This window comes from Periplaneta americana, chromosome 9 (genome assembly GCF_040183065.1).
Source record: "Periplaneta americana isolate PAMFEO1 chromosome 9, P.americana_PAMFEO1_priV1, whole genome shotgun sequence".
NCBI lineage: Eukaryota > Metazoa > Arthropoda > Insecta > Blattodea > Blattidae > Periplaneta > Periplaneta americana.
In genome coordinates this window covers 168,065,793-168,082,553 of record NC_091125.1, presented here as the reverse complement: position 1 = coordinate 168,082,553, position 16,761 = coordinate 168,065,793, and the positions used below count along the sequence as shown (strand labels likewise).

Below are 16,761 nucleotides of genomic sequence, written 5' to 3'. Positions count from 1 at the left end.
TATCTGTGCCATAACTCGAACCTATTTCAGTGACATGTAGAAGGTTATCCCTTTATGCTAAAATGTTGGAGTCACTCGAATATTTCATGCTCTCCATATGTGAACATAAAAATTACGATGTTCTCCTTTTTCCAGATCTTTGGCTATATTTTACTATTTAGCGCATTAAATAACGAATAATCAGTCGATCTCCTGATAATTTTAATTTAAATTCACACTAAATAACCGAGTACAGTTCAAACCAAATTTTATGGATAAATTTCAGTCATCTTCAACTTTATTGATCTCTCTGACAATGACAGCAGAAAAAAGTTTCAAGTTTGCTAAATTCAACAACAGGTTACATGTCACTGTGGGAAGCTAGCGAACAAAAAATTATCTATAAATGTAGTACATAAAACAATATCTGTCTACTAGTTTTAGATGCCAGCATACCTGCACATATGGGCCACTTCAACTGTTTTGAGAGTACTTGCGAGATATATAATACCTGCGTATATTTAGGATGCTCTTGATAATTCAACTTAGACTAGATCAGTAGCCTTCATTTCCATAATGAAAAATCAAATAGCAAACAAACTGATGCAATGCCACTTCCTCTATATTAATTCTGTACGAGGTTTTATGAAAGAATAGTTTTTTAATATTTTGTAGTGTAGGCTTTCACGGCCGGAGTCTATAGATCTAGATTCATTTTCCGGGCTGAGAGACCGTGGTCTGTTGGTTGGTTTTATACCAGATGTTTCGTCTGCAGCTGCGGCACACATCTTCAGTGGAGTGGTATCCGAGGTCGCAAAACTCTTCTCGGCGTACCTGAGGCAACTGATCCTGTGGCTAGTAGTAGTAGTACTATGTATTACCACTTGGGATTTCTCCCACCGTGGTATCCTGTTTTAGAGACTTCAATGCTCTCTTCAGGTTGAGATTTTTGTCCTTGGATCGCAGTAGATTTCATCTCACGCCTCACATGGACTGCCCCAGCAAGAAAAGGCAGGATCCGGTCTTGATGGTCGTTGGTTCATGTTGTTGTTGTGTGTGGACTCTATACTTTGCCGTCTGCCAGATCTACCCACAGCATGTCCGCTGCCTTGTTGTCATGATGCAGTTATGTCTGTCATCTATGTTGAGTCAGTGCTATTTAGTGGTTGGCGGTTATTGTTGTGTTGGTCGTCTATTGCTTGATGTATCGGCCCTTTTGAGGGCCATCTTGGGTTAAGGATAGGTATTAGTTATTGGCTTGGAGTTGTAGGTGTTCGGTATACTGTTGGTAGAGATTGGATATTGTTATGTTCGGGTTTTGTGGGGGGGGGGGGTTGAAAAGCTGTTGGATGTATGGTTTGTTTAAGGACTTGTGGAAATATTTGATATTTTTGCGACGGATGTATTCAGGGAGAGGTTTAATTCCGGAAAGGTCGTATGGTATATGATTTCTGGTGTGAGGAGCTACTAAGTAGGCTTTACGGATTAGGCTTCTCTCTGTTTGGATTAGGAGGCGGAGATAGGAGGGTGTCATATGGGAGAAGAGCTGGGAGGCATACATTATGGATGGTCGGATAATGGATTTATATATTATCATATTGGTTTGTGGGAGGATGCCAATACGATCGGGAGGGCGACCGGAGACTTTGTACAGGAGTTTAGAAGATAGGGCTATTCGTTGGCGGATTTTAACCGCCTGCAGATTGAAGCTTAACTTCCTGTTAAATATTACCTCGAGGTATGTCAGTTTGTCTCGGTAAGGTAGTTGTGTGTTTTTAATTCGTATAGGGTTCCTGTCGCGTATTGCCGCTCGTAGGTATCGTCGTCTTTTCAGTAGCATAACTTGCATCCTGTGGCTGGTTGTGCGGGCGTATTTATAGTGCAACTAGCGGGCTGAGGCCTTTGTCGCTGCGGTCCGCGCCGCTTTGTTCGCTGCTCCTGTTCTGGGTTCCGTCCTTCTGTTGTAAGAAGATAGAAGTTCTTGTAAGAAGATAAGAAGTAACAGATAAGAAGCCACTACAACAGAAAGACGGAACCCAGAACAGGAGCAGCGAACAAAGCAGCATGGACCACAGCGACAACAGACCTCGGCCCGCTAGTTGCACTATAAATACATCCACACAACCAGCCACAGGATCAGTTGCCTCAGATACCCCGAGAAGAGTTTTGCGACCTCGGATACCACTCCACTGAAGATGTCTGCCGCAGTTGCAGATGAAACGTCTGGTAGAAAACCAACCAACAGACCACGGCCTCTCAGCCCGGAAAATGAATTTTTTAAAATATTTGTTAATACATACAGGAAGTGCACTAACAATCGATACATTTAAACTTTTAATTACAATTTTATTTTACAACAATGTAATTACAGAGGTAGACCCCCACAAATAATGCAGCGAACTTCATCATCAAGAACCCCGAAACTTGTATTTACGGTGTGATTAAATTTTGTTCTAAAATAAATTTGCAATTAAAAATTTAAACGTGTCCACTGTTCGTGCTCCACCCTGTATACGACGGAATGATAGTTTCAGAGTGAATGTGACCCACATGCGATGGTTTGCCGTGGACAAACAGTTGTCTTTGCGAAACATTTAGGTTTGTAACATTACAGAAAGTTCGTCTTCTTCTGGTCTGTGTGTTTAAATTTTGCTTGCATTATTTAAAGATCATGCTACTACAGATCGCCAAACAATGCAATACCAACATCATTACAATAAAAGTTACTAAATTTGTTGATGTATGTGTATAAAGTTGGCACGTGCTATGTGGCATATTAATACCTTACAAATATGTCTACAACATTTTACAGAACTCTTTTCTATGTTGAGTAATACTAACATGGCGATCACATGAACGCATGGTGATGGAGCTCCACCGCCCCTCAATGTAGGATTCTGAAATGATGTGACTGCATATCTTCGAAAAAGAAACAACTTTTGTTAGGGACATTTTCATCAGATATGGAAAACAACATGTCAGTCGCACAAAATAAAGACTTGTTTTCAGATTTCACAGTAATGTAATATTATGAAGTCAAAATTTTAATTTTTTTCTCACAAATATTTACTGGCAAGATCACAATGCCAATTTTCTAATGACTGTAAGAAGAATGGACATACTTCAACAACTGTTAAAAAAAATAAAATGAAATAAAAGGCCTTCTAGTGTGAAATTGGAAATATGACAAACCTTAGTCTGAAATTATAAAAAATTATGTTTGTCTTCACACATCAATAAACAGAAAAAAATATTTACTGTAAAATAATTCAATTTAAAGACAAATTCGTATTACTTTCAACACTTCGACATGATTCATACTTATTGTAAAAAGACTGGATATTTTCAATGCATTATTTATTTTGAGTGGTAGAATTTTTCTACGTTAAATTTGTTTGGGTAATTCGGAAACTTCATTCTTTATCATTCTTCCATATTTACCAAAAATTAGGTTAAAAAATATTTGACATGTTTCAAAATGATTAAATGTTGACAATCATCTGTTCAAAGTACTTTGATACATCTAAAGGTACGGTCACACGTCTCTACTTTTGCAGCGATGCAGTACAAAAAACTGCGCAACTCTCTTACTGCGACGTGTGAACAACAGTGCAACCCGAAAAGTAGCGGCTGCCGAACCTGCTGCCCGCTACTTTTCCATGCTGCGCGCAACTTAAAAGTAGCGACGTGTGAACAGGGTTCTCAGGGTTGCAGCCGCAGCATTTTTGATATCGGTTTTGTTGAAAGTTTTGCTGCAGTTGCGACCAGTGTTGCCACCCAAATGTGCCAATGATACTTTTATTGTTTGGATGTATTTTAATGTTAGATGTGATGAAAATAAATTATTTGTAACTGTTATTAAATGTACAACACAGTATGAGCATATTTTCTGACGATATAATTCACTTTTTTAATTTTCTGTAGCGTAGTTCCAAACAGGAGGGTTGCCAACATTGATTACATGAATATGCTGTTGGCTATCATTTAAGTATATAGGCGTTTTTAAAAGCTTTATAATAAAAATAATGCCAATTTCTGAATACTAGTTAGGACAGAAAAGCAAATAATAGATAAGTAAGCTTTCGCATGAATTTATTAATAATGCGAACATAACCACAAAATGTATATTGAGAAGTCAACACGGAGATGGAAACCTGCAGCATGACTGCGGCTGCAAAAGTAGCGCCTTGTGTGTGAACAGGCTCGCAACCTCCAGTTGCAACTTTTGCTGCACTCGGGTTGCGCAGCACGAAAAGTAGCGTGCAGCGCGCTACTTTTGGCTTACGTGTGAACACGACACGCAACTTTTGCAGCTGCAGTACAAAAGTTGCGCAGCAAAAGTAGCGACGTGTGACTGTACCTTAAGGGTAAATTAACTTCATATACCTAAAATCATGAGGATGTAGAAAGAGAGAGAAGGAGTTTTTTATGCTGCTGTGAGGAGAGCTAGTACTGGATGTTGTTTAGTACAAGGTACGTAAGTTTTAATCCGGCGAAGTACAATGAGTTCGCGAGTGCAAGCACTGGCGGTAATGAAGGGACCTGCCTCTGGTCGGCTGACTAAAACTCTGGGAATGTTTGCTAGAACTCACTTTGTAACAATATTTTAAGCATTGTGCGAGTTTCTGCTTCATTTTTGAGGGATAATGTAGATGTACCTATAAAATTCTGCACGAAGATACCATGATAGAGAATCAGATTAACATATCACAGGCGGAATGCAAGCACACACACATGCACACAAATGTGTGTACACACATCAGCAACAATTCTGAAAGACATTCCCTTTAGAGGCAGTCTGTGAACAGAAATTGTAACCAACGAGAAGATAAATATTCGATAACACTAATTAGAGATATCATTACTCGTGAAATCTATAAAGACTTGTACTTTTTACATGTCAAGTGTGAACTTTTTTCTGTAATTTACTATTTCGTACATAAGTATGTTTCTTGATTTTGTTATTATGAAGCACATTTTCTATGGATGGATTGAAGTTACTACTAAAATGGATACCGGTTAATATTAGACCTATAAAATACCTTCATTTTTTACAATAATTTTATGTACTGTAATTCTCTACTGGGTGTTCAGTTCAAAATGTGTCATAGCTCGCTGTATGCCGTCATGTGGCTAGCCGATGAGCCTAGAGAATTCAATCTTCCTACACTTCCGCAGAGGTGTATAACCTATGAGGCAGAGAAGTTGCCTAGCAAGTACGGCGTTCATTCTGAAGAGTACGTACCGATACGTACGGTAACGCCGGTAGTGGCAGGAATGTGAACTGTTTGGAAATACGTACTGTCGGGATATGGGGAGAGGGTTAAGACGATTACTTACGTATTTGTTGACATTAACTTCGACGGTCAACATGGACACGGAGCATTTGATTTGTGTTGTGGAATGTTACCGTACGCAACCGATGATAACAAATACCCTGCGTACGACTTGCCGGCGCAAAACACAGTTCGAAAGAGGTTATGGTAGCACACAGACCGTACAGACCGCCATCTGTTGCTACGACGTTCAAGTTATACCGTACGCGTTCTCAAGTTCAGATTGAAGAATGCCTTAAATAATAGGCAACTTCTCTGACATATAAGCTGAAACTCGCTTCAAATCGGTGACCCAACAACAGTGACGTCATGACACACTTTGAAATGAACACCCAGTATTACCGTTATACCACCTACATTTGAAACACAAACTACTATAATTTACAATACTACCGATAAATCAAAAGTATGAGTTCATTATGGTAGACTGTAGTTGGTCAGAAATCCGTTCATAACTTTGAAGATTTAAAAAAAAAAATTATCATTAGGAAGGAAAGCGAGTTTGGTTAAGAGCTGGGCAACATTTTAATTATTTCAGACAAAACTAAAGAGGAGCCATGAATAATTATTGTACAAGTCAACTTCTTTTTGAAGGAAGTAAGCACTGAAGATACTTTTACATACAAGTACAGGTATAAAAAAGTAAACTACAATTTCAAACAGTGAGCTGCAGTAATAGTTGTTAAAGTCTTGTAATATGTCCAAATTTCTATTTCAAACAGCATTTCTGTGAAATACTAGAAACAAGTGTCAATATTATTGCACACACCTATCACTGCTACACACATTTAAGAAAAGTACGCAATTCTGTCCCTAAATTACAGATAAAATACAGTGAAACCTGTCTAAGAATATTCTGTTCAATACCTTCACGTCCACCGCTGTGGAGTAATTTTAGCACGTCTGATCGTGACATAATTGGGCCCGGGTTCAAATCCCGGTTGAGGAGAGTTATCTGGTTGAAGTTTTTTCTGGGGGGTTTTCCCCTCAACCCAGTAAGATCAAATGTTGGGTAACTTTCGGCGTTAGACCCTGGACTCATTTCGCTGGCATTATCACCTTCATTTCATTAAAACGCGATATAACCATTGTAGTTGATAAAGTGTCGTAAAATAACCAATTTAAAAAAAAATACCTTCACATCCATAAGAAGTTTAGATCTAACAGCTTTTTTCGTACAACTTAGTGGAGTGTTGGAATATATTATATAAAGAAACTGAGCATAAAGAATTGGTGGATTTTGGTTAAGGAGAGAACAGCTTGGAAAAAACCATTAAGAAATACGAAGCCCACACTGAGCTGTAAAGCTGATGATGATGATGATGATGATGATGATGATGATGATGATGATGATGATGATGATGATTCAGGGGTATAAAATACTCCAATGATGTGGCTACTATGAAGCTCAGGCATACTCCTTATTTTTCCTGTTGAGAGGTGAAGTAATAAATGTCTATGGTAGTGGTAGTCCGTGAAATAGGCTACGATTAATCATATCATTATAATGTTAACGGGAATTTACGTCACTGTCATTTCGTATTGAAAAGAGCTTATAGCCTTAACTGTGGCGTGGTAGTGTGAAAACTTCAAATTGGTCACACAACTTCAGGTGAGTATGTACCAGTACTAAGTGTTTCATACGTCTTACAATGAATTAATATGATTAACAGCTGTAATATTGCAATTATTTCTAAAAATTAAAGGAAAAATGCAAATTAATTTATGACCTTTAGGGCCGTATTCATAGACATTTTTAGCGCGGGCTTCCGGTGGATGATCAGCGTTTTTCGTATTCATAAACCAGTGTTAGCAATATGATATGATTTGAATTCTGTACAAGTAACCAGTGGATAGCCGGGGCTAGCTTAGCACATTCATAGCGCGTGCTGCGAAATGTCTATGAATAGCACCCAATAAGTTTTAGGCCTTATTTTGTAAGTAGGTCTAGTTTGGAATAACCCTTCTCGGGTTCTCAATCAGATGAGTTGATAGTTGCTTCCAAGTTTTCGATGGCTACCTTTGCCATCTTCTTTAAGGATTGAAGTGCCGTGGAACCATGTTTAGTCAGTATATAAGCGGTATGTGCTTCATATTACAAGTGAACACATTTTATTTCTCATTAGCATACAATTATATTTAACCACCAAAACATTAAAATATGGTGTTCACTTAAATCGGCTACAACTTGCCATTTTCAATATCTTTGAAAAATATTGGAGTGCAAGAGGTCAAATGACTTTATTGTCAAATGCCTGGCATTAGAAAACAACAACATATTTAACCAAAGGTACTACTAAGTACACAATACCTATAAAGAAATTAATACCGTAATTTTTATTATGTACTATGTAGGCAAGATAAATTTTGAGGGAGAATGAAATGGAAGTTTATAATGGTCTGTAAGTAGTCATAGGAACATCATTTTACTAAAATATGTCAACATTAAGTGAGAATCACTCTGTATTTCTGTAATGACACATTTTCTTAACGAAGTTAATTTGAACATTATCAATTAAATTATTGTAACTTAAAATAGCAGTTAATCATTAGCTAATGAGAAAACAGGAAGTGCTATGTAGTAATAAAAAAAATTGTAGAATATAAAAAAGTACTTATTCCGAGCAAAGCTAGAGGGACTTAAAAACGTGTACGGCTTGAATATGACTCCTAAAATCTATAAAGGTCCGCTCCCACTTGGCGGAATCGAAACAAAACGAAAAGTCTGTTGCTGCTCATATCTAGTGGAATCGAACTGAACAGTACTTTTGTGTTTGGTCTCTGTCATACAAAAGAGGATAATTCTGCACGAGATTTATTAATTTTTCTTCGTTCATATTAAATTGTGATTTTTGTATACATACTATTTCAGCAATAACTTTCAATTGTAAACAAATTAAGTCGCCAAGAATGGATATGGTTCATTTGTTTTTTCACGAAGGCTTCGAGAACTTATGATCACACCCGAAACAAGAAATTGTTCCGGCAGTGGAATAAATATTCTACCATCTGAATTCTGTTCTGTTCGATTCGGTATGATTTCACGCGCCGCTTTCTGCTATCTTCCATTTAAGGGTATATGTACGTGAACGACCACAATTATTATCAGAAAATGCAGGCACTAAATTTCTAAAATTTTATAAAGAAATGAACTCACAATTTGACAAAAATTATAAGGTATCACAACAAGACTTATCAGAACTTAAATATCTGATGAAAGTATAAAAAAAGGTTACTAATAATATTTTTAAGAATTCACATTTTACTTTAAATTAAATTTTCCAAAATTTGAAAATTTTCGCACATAATATTTCATAACTCCGCAACCATTAGAGACATAATTCTGAATTTTTGTACACTGATTTAACATGAATTTATGCAAAAGGTAGACTACAATAATGCCCATTTCTTTGAAAACAGAAAAATTAGGTACCAAAAAAGTATGTAAATTTTAATATTTTTTACATAGGACACATAAAAAATTAATTTTGTTAAAATAAACAACTCTACATGTCGGAGAGTAGTCTACTTTACAGAAATAAGTGTTTATTACATGCAGGAAAAATATTAAAGATGTCAGAGAGACCACAACAATCTTATGGTTACCAAATTATATAAGTGCAAAATTTCTTTGTTTTTATTTTTCATACTCTGACAAAATTGGTTTGAAAAATATTTGTAATCTTTTTTTATACTTTTATCAGATATTTAAGTTCTAATAAATGAATTTAAATACTATTATAGTCACAATCATGCCATGGTATGAAAGAAAAATTTCACAACCTCGAGCGGGAATCTTTCATACCATGGCATGATTGTGACTATAATAGCATTTAAATTCATTAATATGTCACATCAACGGACGTGTATACGTCACCAAACATCGTAATGATGAAGATTCTAATAAATCTTGCTGTGGTACGGTATCTTGTAATGTTTGTCCAATTGTGAGTTCATTTTCTTATAAAATTTTAGAAATTTAGAACCTGCATTTTCTGATAATATTTGTAGTCGTTCACGTACATATACCCTTAAATACATTGCGAAGAGAAATTCTGTTCGATTTGATTCTGTTAAGTGGGAGCGGGCCTTAAGAGTAAATATTGACTTAAATTTCAAATAGCCTATGTAGAAGCTTCTTAACAGAGTTTCACTGCATTTTAAAAAAACAAATACACACACTGCTCCTTCTTTCTGTAATGTATTCAAGTGTTAGCATCAAGTACAAGGCACAATCCGAAACACATAGGTGTAACAAGACTCACGTAACTCTTAGGGGAAGTTTTAAATCCCAAAGTGTTCCTACACACGAAACAATCTTCATTGGACTAAGTGTCACTCAATTTCAAAACAGATAAACTGAATTTAACACAGTACTAATAACATTAGATCGAATGTAATGAAACGGTTAAAATTATTGTAGTCAGTCACCTGCTTCCCTGAACCGCCATCCATGTCCATCTTACTATTGCTATGAATATGCATTCGATTGTCCTTGCTGCTGCTTCCAGTGTCTGAAGAATCTGAGGTGGGATCAGAAGTCAACATCGGTGAAGATTCACCAGAACCTTGGTCCTGAAATACATTTGAACAATACATCTTGTAACTAAAATATTGTTACAGAGGTTGACAGGTTTTTCTTGGTTAAAAAATAACAGTAGCTGTATTACAAGAATAGGATTGTTGCGTAAGATGTGAACATTAAAACTATTTTTTTTTTTCGACAAAATTTTATTGCATTAAGTTTTCACAACATGTCCAGTTTGCGGTACGTCAGACCACGGCTGCGATCAGACACAACAGGTTTATGATAACATTGATAACTAAAGTACCACACGGTATATTATATAGGCCTACTTGTGATTTTAAATACTGGTAGGTCTATCTAATTATCTTTGGAATACGATGTTGATAGTGATATCACCACAGTTTAGTATATATAGTTGCGAAGCTTGGGATGATTTTTTTAAAATCTCGCGATAGTTGCTAGCCGCTTGGAGCGCTGTGAGTACTAGGAACAACAGACTGTGCCACAACCATCATGATCTAATACAGGCCGTAAGGCAGACCATGTAACTCGCTTAACCTGATCACGAAGGGCGGCATTTCAACCATATAAATTAGTTGGGATGCATAAAGAGTAACATATATTTCTCTAAAATGTAGTGTAATTGCATTAATAAAATTTAAAACAATGATTATGAGACACTTCAGACATAAATCACTTGCGAGTTAAGATGAAATATTATTTTTGGTGTGAAAATTACGTTGTTCGTATGTGTAATACTTGCCTTTATTTCGATTAAATATTGCGAAATTCTTGTACCGGTACATTCATTTATGCACGATTCAATAATTTTCAGTTGCACCGCACGGATATTTAGATATGTTGAAATTATAGGTTATGTTTACTGTCCCAGTTGCCCCTTTCTGTCTAATTTTAGTGGTCTCCAATGCCCTGCCATTCATATGGAAATATTATAGGTTATGTTTACTATATCTTATATTCCTAAATTCGCAATTATACATTATAATTAAGCATAATGTCATGTATGATACTCCGCACATTCAATTTGTCTGTATTTTAATACTACAATTGAGTACCGGTATTGAATTATTGTATTTATTTACTACCTAAGGGGCGGCCGGGTAGCTCAGTTGGTAGAGCAGCTGGCTACGGACTGGAAGGTCCGGGGTTCGATCCCAGGTGGTGACAGGGTTTTTTCTCGTTGCCACTGAATTTGTACAGAAGTCTTGAGTGTGGGTACTTTTTGAAAATCTCTTAATGAGCACTATTCAAAAATAAAGAGTATATATTGTGTGTTCCATTTAAAATAAGAGAGTTGGAGTTACTTCCGGTTAAACCGAAAGTAGAAAAAACTCGGTAATACCATTATTGAGTTCTTAGTATATGGTTACCCCCACATACCAAGTTTCATGTCACTGAACCACATGCTTCAAAAGTTATTTAGGTGGTGCGGGACTTTTAACTAACCATGTATAGTATGTTTTATAAACTCACCTTGCTGAATCTTTCGGAAGAAGGATAACTCTAGCCTCTTTTTGTTACAATTTATAGCACTACAAACGTCTCCTCCTTGTCCCATATTATTACCCCAATTATTGTATTTTAGCCATTAACATTTATTACAACCAGTAACGAACATTTCACAGTTTACATAACTTCTCCTTTTCTTCACAACAATGCGAAATATAGCACAGTCTATTGTTCCTAGTACTCCTAGTCGCTAGCCGCTTGGAGTGCTGTATCGCGAGAAATACAAAAAATCACCCTAAGCTTCAAACATTCCTTTCTAGAAGAAATGCTACTTGTCACCAGGCTTACTAACACTCAGTATTCCAAACGATAGTCTTGTTCTTTTTATAGCCTATTGCAAAATAAACCCAGCATATAATTGCGGGATTACGTTTTTTACATTAAGTGAGATTTTATTCTAAAAACTTTAAGCTTTATCCAGAGATAATGTAAAAATCAGAATTCAGTACCGGTAGTGAAGTACGGGTATACTTACAGGTGGCGAAGTATTGCTCTCGTTGTCTTCAGAACTCTCGCTTAATGATGCCTCAAACCATAGATTGAGTAGCTTCTGCAAGGTGCCAACATGCTGGTCTTTGTACATCAAAGCAATTAACTGAACCATCGTTACACCCCAGTATGCCTGGAAAGAAAAATATCCCAGTTTATTGGTAAAACTCGAACTGAAACTTGTCATAACGTTTTAGTAAATTCATTGGCTTTGTTTATCGGGATATTACGTTTAACATATGTATGTAATTATTGTGAAGACTAGAAGATATGTGTGTAGGCTCTACCGATAAAAACGTCTATGCTAGAAAGTCATTCAACAAAAACAGAGTTACATTAGATTTAAGCAGTGGCGTAAGCAGAATTTTGTCATGGGAGAGGGGGTAATTATTATTAAAATTGTTTACAATTAACATTATCGGTACTTTAAATTTTGTGTATTATTATTATTATTATTATTATTATTATTATTATTATCATTATTATTATTATTATTATTATTATGTTACGGTATATTAATAATATTATTCTATGCTCGAATATCCTTATAAAATCTTTGAAACGTAACTTTTTCACAGTCAACCTATTTTTAACAAATTTTAACTTCTGTTTAATTTTGTGTAATAAAAGATGCTTGTGTCATTATTACACTTACACAATAATTATATATATATATATATATATATATATATATATATATATATATATATATATATATAGTCAACAGTTATTTGTATATGATAAGTAACACTTTACATACGGGCTATTCCATTTCAAATCGACCGAAATATAGAGAAAAATTGACCTTGCAATTTTTAAATACAATGAAACTTTTTCTGTCCGTTGACAACTGTGATACAATGCTTTATGCAAAGTTTGAGGCATCAGAACTTCATAGTGTTTAAATAAAAAATATTTAAATTTATCGTATTTTCATAAAATTAGCAACTTTAAACTGTTGTGGCTCCGAAACCCTTTCACCCAATGATCAAAATCATGGTTTATTTTGATGCTGAGAAATTAAAGTTTATATTGACATGTAAACAGTTTTTCTTACTTTTTATGGAAATGGAGAAATTTAGATTTTTCTTCATTAAGACGCCTTTGACCACGAAAAAATATTTAAAAAATATATGGTTAGATTCCGCATTGAAAGTACAAATAAACACATATTTTTTACTGGTGTAGCGTTGATAAGAAAGTATTGAAAATATCAAATAAAGAAAATAAATAGTACGCATGTGAAGTAACCAGCTGACTGTGAGACAGGAGCTAGCCGAGACAAGCAAGGCCAGGAGACAAACACGTGGTTTCGTCTAGCAGCGCATAGCTGGGCTAGCTTTATCACAAGTTTTCATAAACACAGGAGTAAAATGACGCCCAACGCTCGCTTATCTTCAGCTCTCGGCTAGTGTGTGCGGTACTGCGCCGTTCAAGTCTAGGCATGTGAAAATAATTTATTTAATACCCTCGAAACTTATTGCCGAGCCACTAAGCAAACAATGCCGAAGTCCCTCTTAATAATGCAAGGTTTTTTCTCAATATTTTTTACATTTTTACAAATTGGCAAAAAGCCTAAAAGTAAGTAAAATCAGATTATCTGTCTCTCTGTATACAATAAAAATAAGGATTTCTTCTTAGCATAACCTACCAAATGTCAGCTTCAAAATGAACTCTCGTTCAATGTTCTGCAGTAAATGGTTACAGAGTTCTGAATGCTGAAAGAGGCTTGTTTTTATAAAATACGCTAAATTTGTCGCTCAATAGTACGAAAACTTTTGACTTTCGATAGTATCTTTTTTAAAATGCACTGTCCTCAGCACCTTGTATAAATAGGGAAAAAATTAGAGTATTAAAAAAATGCGAGGTTATTTACTGATCGATTTCATATGGAATAGCCCATACCGTAACAGGAAAATCCATGGAAACAATGAAATATACTGAAATAGGCCTATATGTAATTTTTTTAAGTTAAGGGGGGGCAGTAACCCTTCCTTGCATACACCCCTGGATTTAAGTGTAGGACCCAGCACCAAGATATCTTCAACTGTTGATTACTTAGGAATGGATGGTGTAATGGCAATACAGCCTATATGTAAAATAGTCAGAAAATAAAGATCCTTAATAATCTGTATTGTATGTTATTGTAATGACAATAGTTTTCAATTTACTTTTACGTTAATAAACAGATAGCCTATCTGTAATTTTTCGATCAAAATGTGTAACATTCCAACTGTCTCGTGGTTTTCCACGTGGTCCGTCTCACTCCATTTTATATATACTGTGCCTCTTAATTTAGGCTTTCTGTTTTTTCTCTCTTTACTCAAGTCCCTCCAGTGGGACAGTGTGAACGAAGTGAGACAAATGACCTTTAGGTTAGGAGCTCACATAGACACTTCTCTGGTCTCTCTGGAAGAGAACGATAAAGAGGAGTAAAGAGAAGAAGAAAGTGGAAGAATGAAGAAGAAATGGATTTTCAGTCTTACCTTCTGTGAACATGTCATCAGTTGTATGAGAATTCTATCTACATTCTGAGTAAAAAGGTTCCATAGAATCTGGTTTTGTTTGCTGCAGTGCAAAGAGCCACCAGGACTCAGAATGCGACTCTCTGGGATGTGAAGGATGTTCCGCAGCAATAGCAGACAGTTGTTCAAGCTCTCGCACTCCACTTGCGATAATTTGCACTCCTATGTAACAACAAAAATGACGTCTTAGACATCACAATAAAAAAACAGACAATAAACACAATTTCAAAATACGAGGTGTTTCAGATCACCCGTATCAGTCTTTTTTTTTCTAGAAAACTATGTGATACTGGTTGTTCATAAAAAAATTTTGATAACTGAAACCTATGTAAAGAATCAATTGGTGGTACACATTTTTGCATATAGTCCAAAATGTTATAAGCACCATGTAAATCTAGATATTTTAATTAGATAATTACCTTGTCTAGAATACGTTTCATGTAATCCGTAACAGCCCTAGTGCTCCGAGAGTCCACAAAAGCATCCTTGCCAGACATTAGCAACTGATTGAGTTCATATATTGTATGCCGACCTGTGTCCGTTTTGGACATTATGTCGATTGGAAGTAGGCACTCTACTGGTATTGTCAAGTTCACTAAAATTCTGTAAAAGAGAAAGTAGGACTATCAGAAACCTGTGAAAATATGACAAGACCAAACTAAAGAACAAACTTTACTAAATTAGTTCTTGTTACATTTCCTAGATTTTGGCCTCCAATTTTAGGGATTAAAACAAAAGTTTTTACAAAGTTTTCTGGAAATCCCTGTCTCAGTAGCTAGTACGTCTGGCTTTAGAGGAGATGAACTGCATTTATTTATTTATTTTTATTTTATTTTATTTTTTTTTTTTGGGTGTAATGTTCACGAAGTCAGATTTTGTTGTATTTTTATAAGCCCAAACAGAATTTTGAATAAATTCTGGGTGTGACAAGGAAGAGTCAATGTATATTAAATTTAAATTACAAAGTAATTAAATATAATCAAGTAAGTAAGTAGCAAGACTGGGTTACCCACGTCAATGTAATTTTATATGTAATATATTTAAGAACTTGTAAATAATTCAAATTACCGGTATTGTAGTAGATATAAGTGTTCAATTTTAAGTACCCGGTAGCAAGACTGGGTTACCCACGTCAATGTAATTTTATATATAATATATTTAAGAACTTGTAAATAATTCAAATTATTGTAGTAGATATAAGTGTTAATTTTAAGTAGCAATACTGAGTTACCCATGTCAATGTAATTTTATATATAATATATTTAAGAACTTGTAAATAATTCAAATTATTGTAGTAGATATAAGTGTTAATTTTAAGTAGCAATACTGAGTTACCCATGTCAATGTAATTTTATATATAATATATTTAAGAACTTGTAAATAATTCAAATTATTGTAGTAGATATAAGTGTTAATTTTAAGTAGCAATACTGAGTTACCCATGTCAATGTAATTTTATATGTAATATATTTAAGAACTTGTAAATAATTCAAATTACCGGTATTGTAGTAGATATAAGTGTTCAATTTTAAGTACCCGGTAGCAAGACTGGGTTACCCACGTCAATGTAATTTTATATGTAATATATTTAAGAACTTGTAAATAATTCAAATTATTGTAGTAGATATAAGTGTTAATTTTAAGTAGCAAGACTGAGTTACCCACGTCAATGTAATTTTACATGTAATATATTTAAGAACTTGTAAATAATTCAAATTACCGGTATTGTAGTAGATATAAGTGTTCAATTTTAAGTACCCGGTAGCAAGACTGGGTTACCCACGTCAATGTAATTTTATATGTAATATATTTAAGAACTTGTAAATAATTCAAATTATTGTAGTAGATATAAGTGTTAATTTTAAGTAGCAAGACTGAGTTACCCACGTCAATGTAATTTTACATGTAATATATTTAAGAACTTGTAAATAATTCAAATTACCGGTATTGTAGTAGATATAAGTGTTCAATTTTAAGTACCCGGTAGCAAGACTGGGTTACCCACGTCAATGTAATTTTATATGTAATATATTTAAGAACTTGTAAATAATTCAAATTATTGTAGTAGATATAAGTGTTAATTTTAAGTAGCAAGACTGAGTTACCCACGTCAATGTAATTTTATATGTAATATATTTAAGAACTTGTAAATAATTCAAATTACCGGTATTGTAGTAGATATAAGTGTTCAATTTTAAGTACCCGGTAGCAAGACTGGGTTACCCACGTCAATGTAATTTTATATGTAATATATTTAAGAACTTGTAAATAATTCAAATTACCGGTATTGTAGTAGATATAAGTGTTCAATTTTAAGTACCCGGTAGCAAGACTGGGTTACCCACGTCAATGTAATTTTATATGTAATATATTT

General features: G+C 34.8%; 1 protein-coding gene across 7 annotated transcripts in view; it reads right to left on the bottom strand.

The window, feature by feature from the left end:
• The window catches only part of tim (timeless), a 200,764-nt gene that overhangs the window by 81,975 nt on the left and 102,028 nt on the right, over positions 1 to 16,761 (bottom strand). For 6 of the 7 annotated variants that reach the window (XM_069836319.1, XM_069836324.1, XM_069836322.1 and 3 more), the window contains 5 exons: positions 14,807 to 14,990; positions 14,349 to 14,549; positions 11,849 to 11,995; positions 9,747 to 9,890; positions 2,821 to 2,898 (listed from right to left, as the gene is read on the bottom strand). In XM_069836319.1, coding sequence (XP_069692420.1) covers positions 2,821 to 2,898; positions 9,747 to 9,890; positions 11,849 to 11,995; positions 14,349 to 14,549; positions 14,807 to 14,990 — 754 coding nt within the window. The remainder of the gene's footprint in view (positions 1 to 2,820; positions 2,899 to 9,746; positions 9,891 to 11,848; positions 11,996 to 14,348; positions 14,550 to 14,806; positions 14,991 to 16,761) is intronic. The other variant, XM_069836323.1, reaches the window with a different exon arrangement.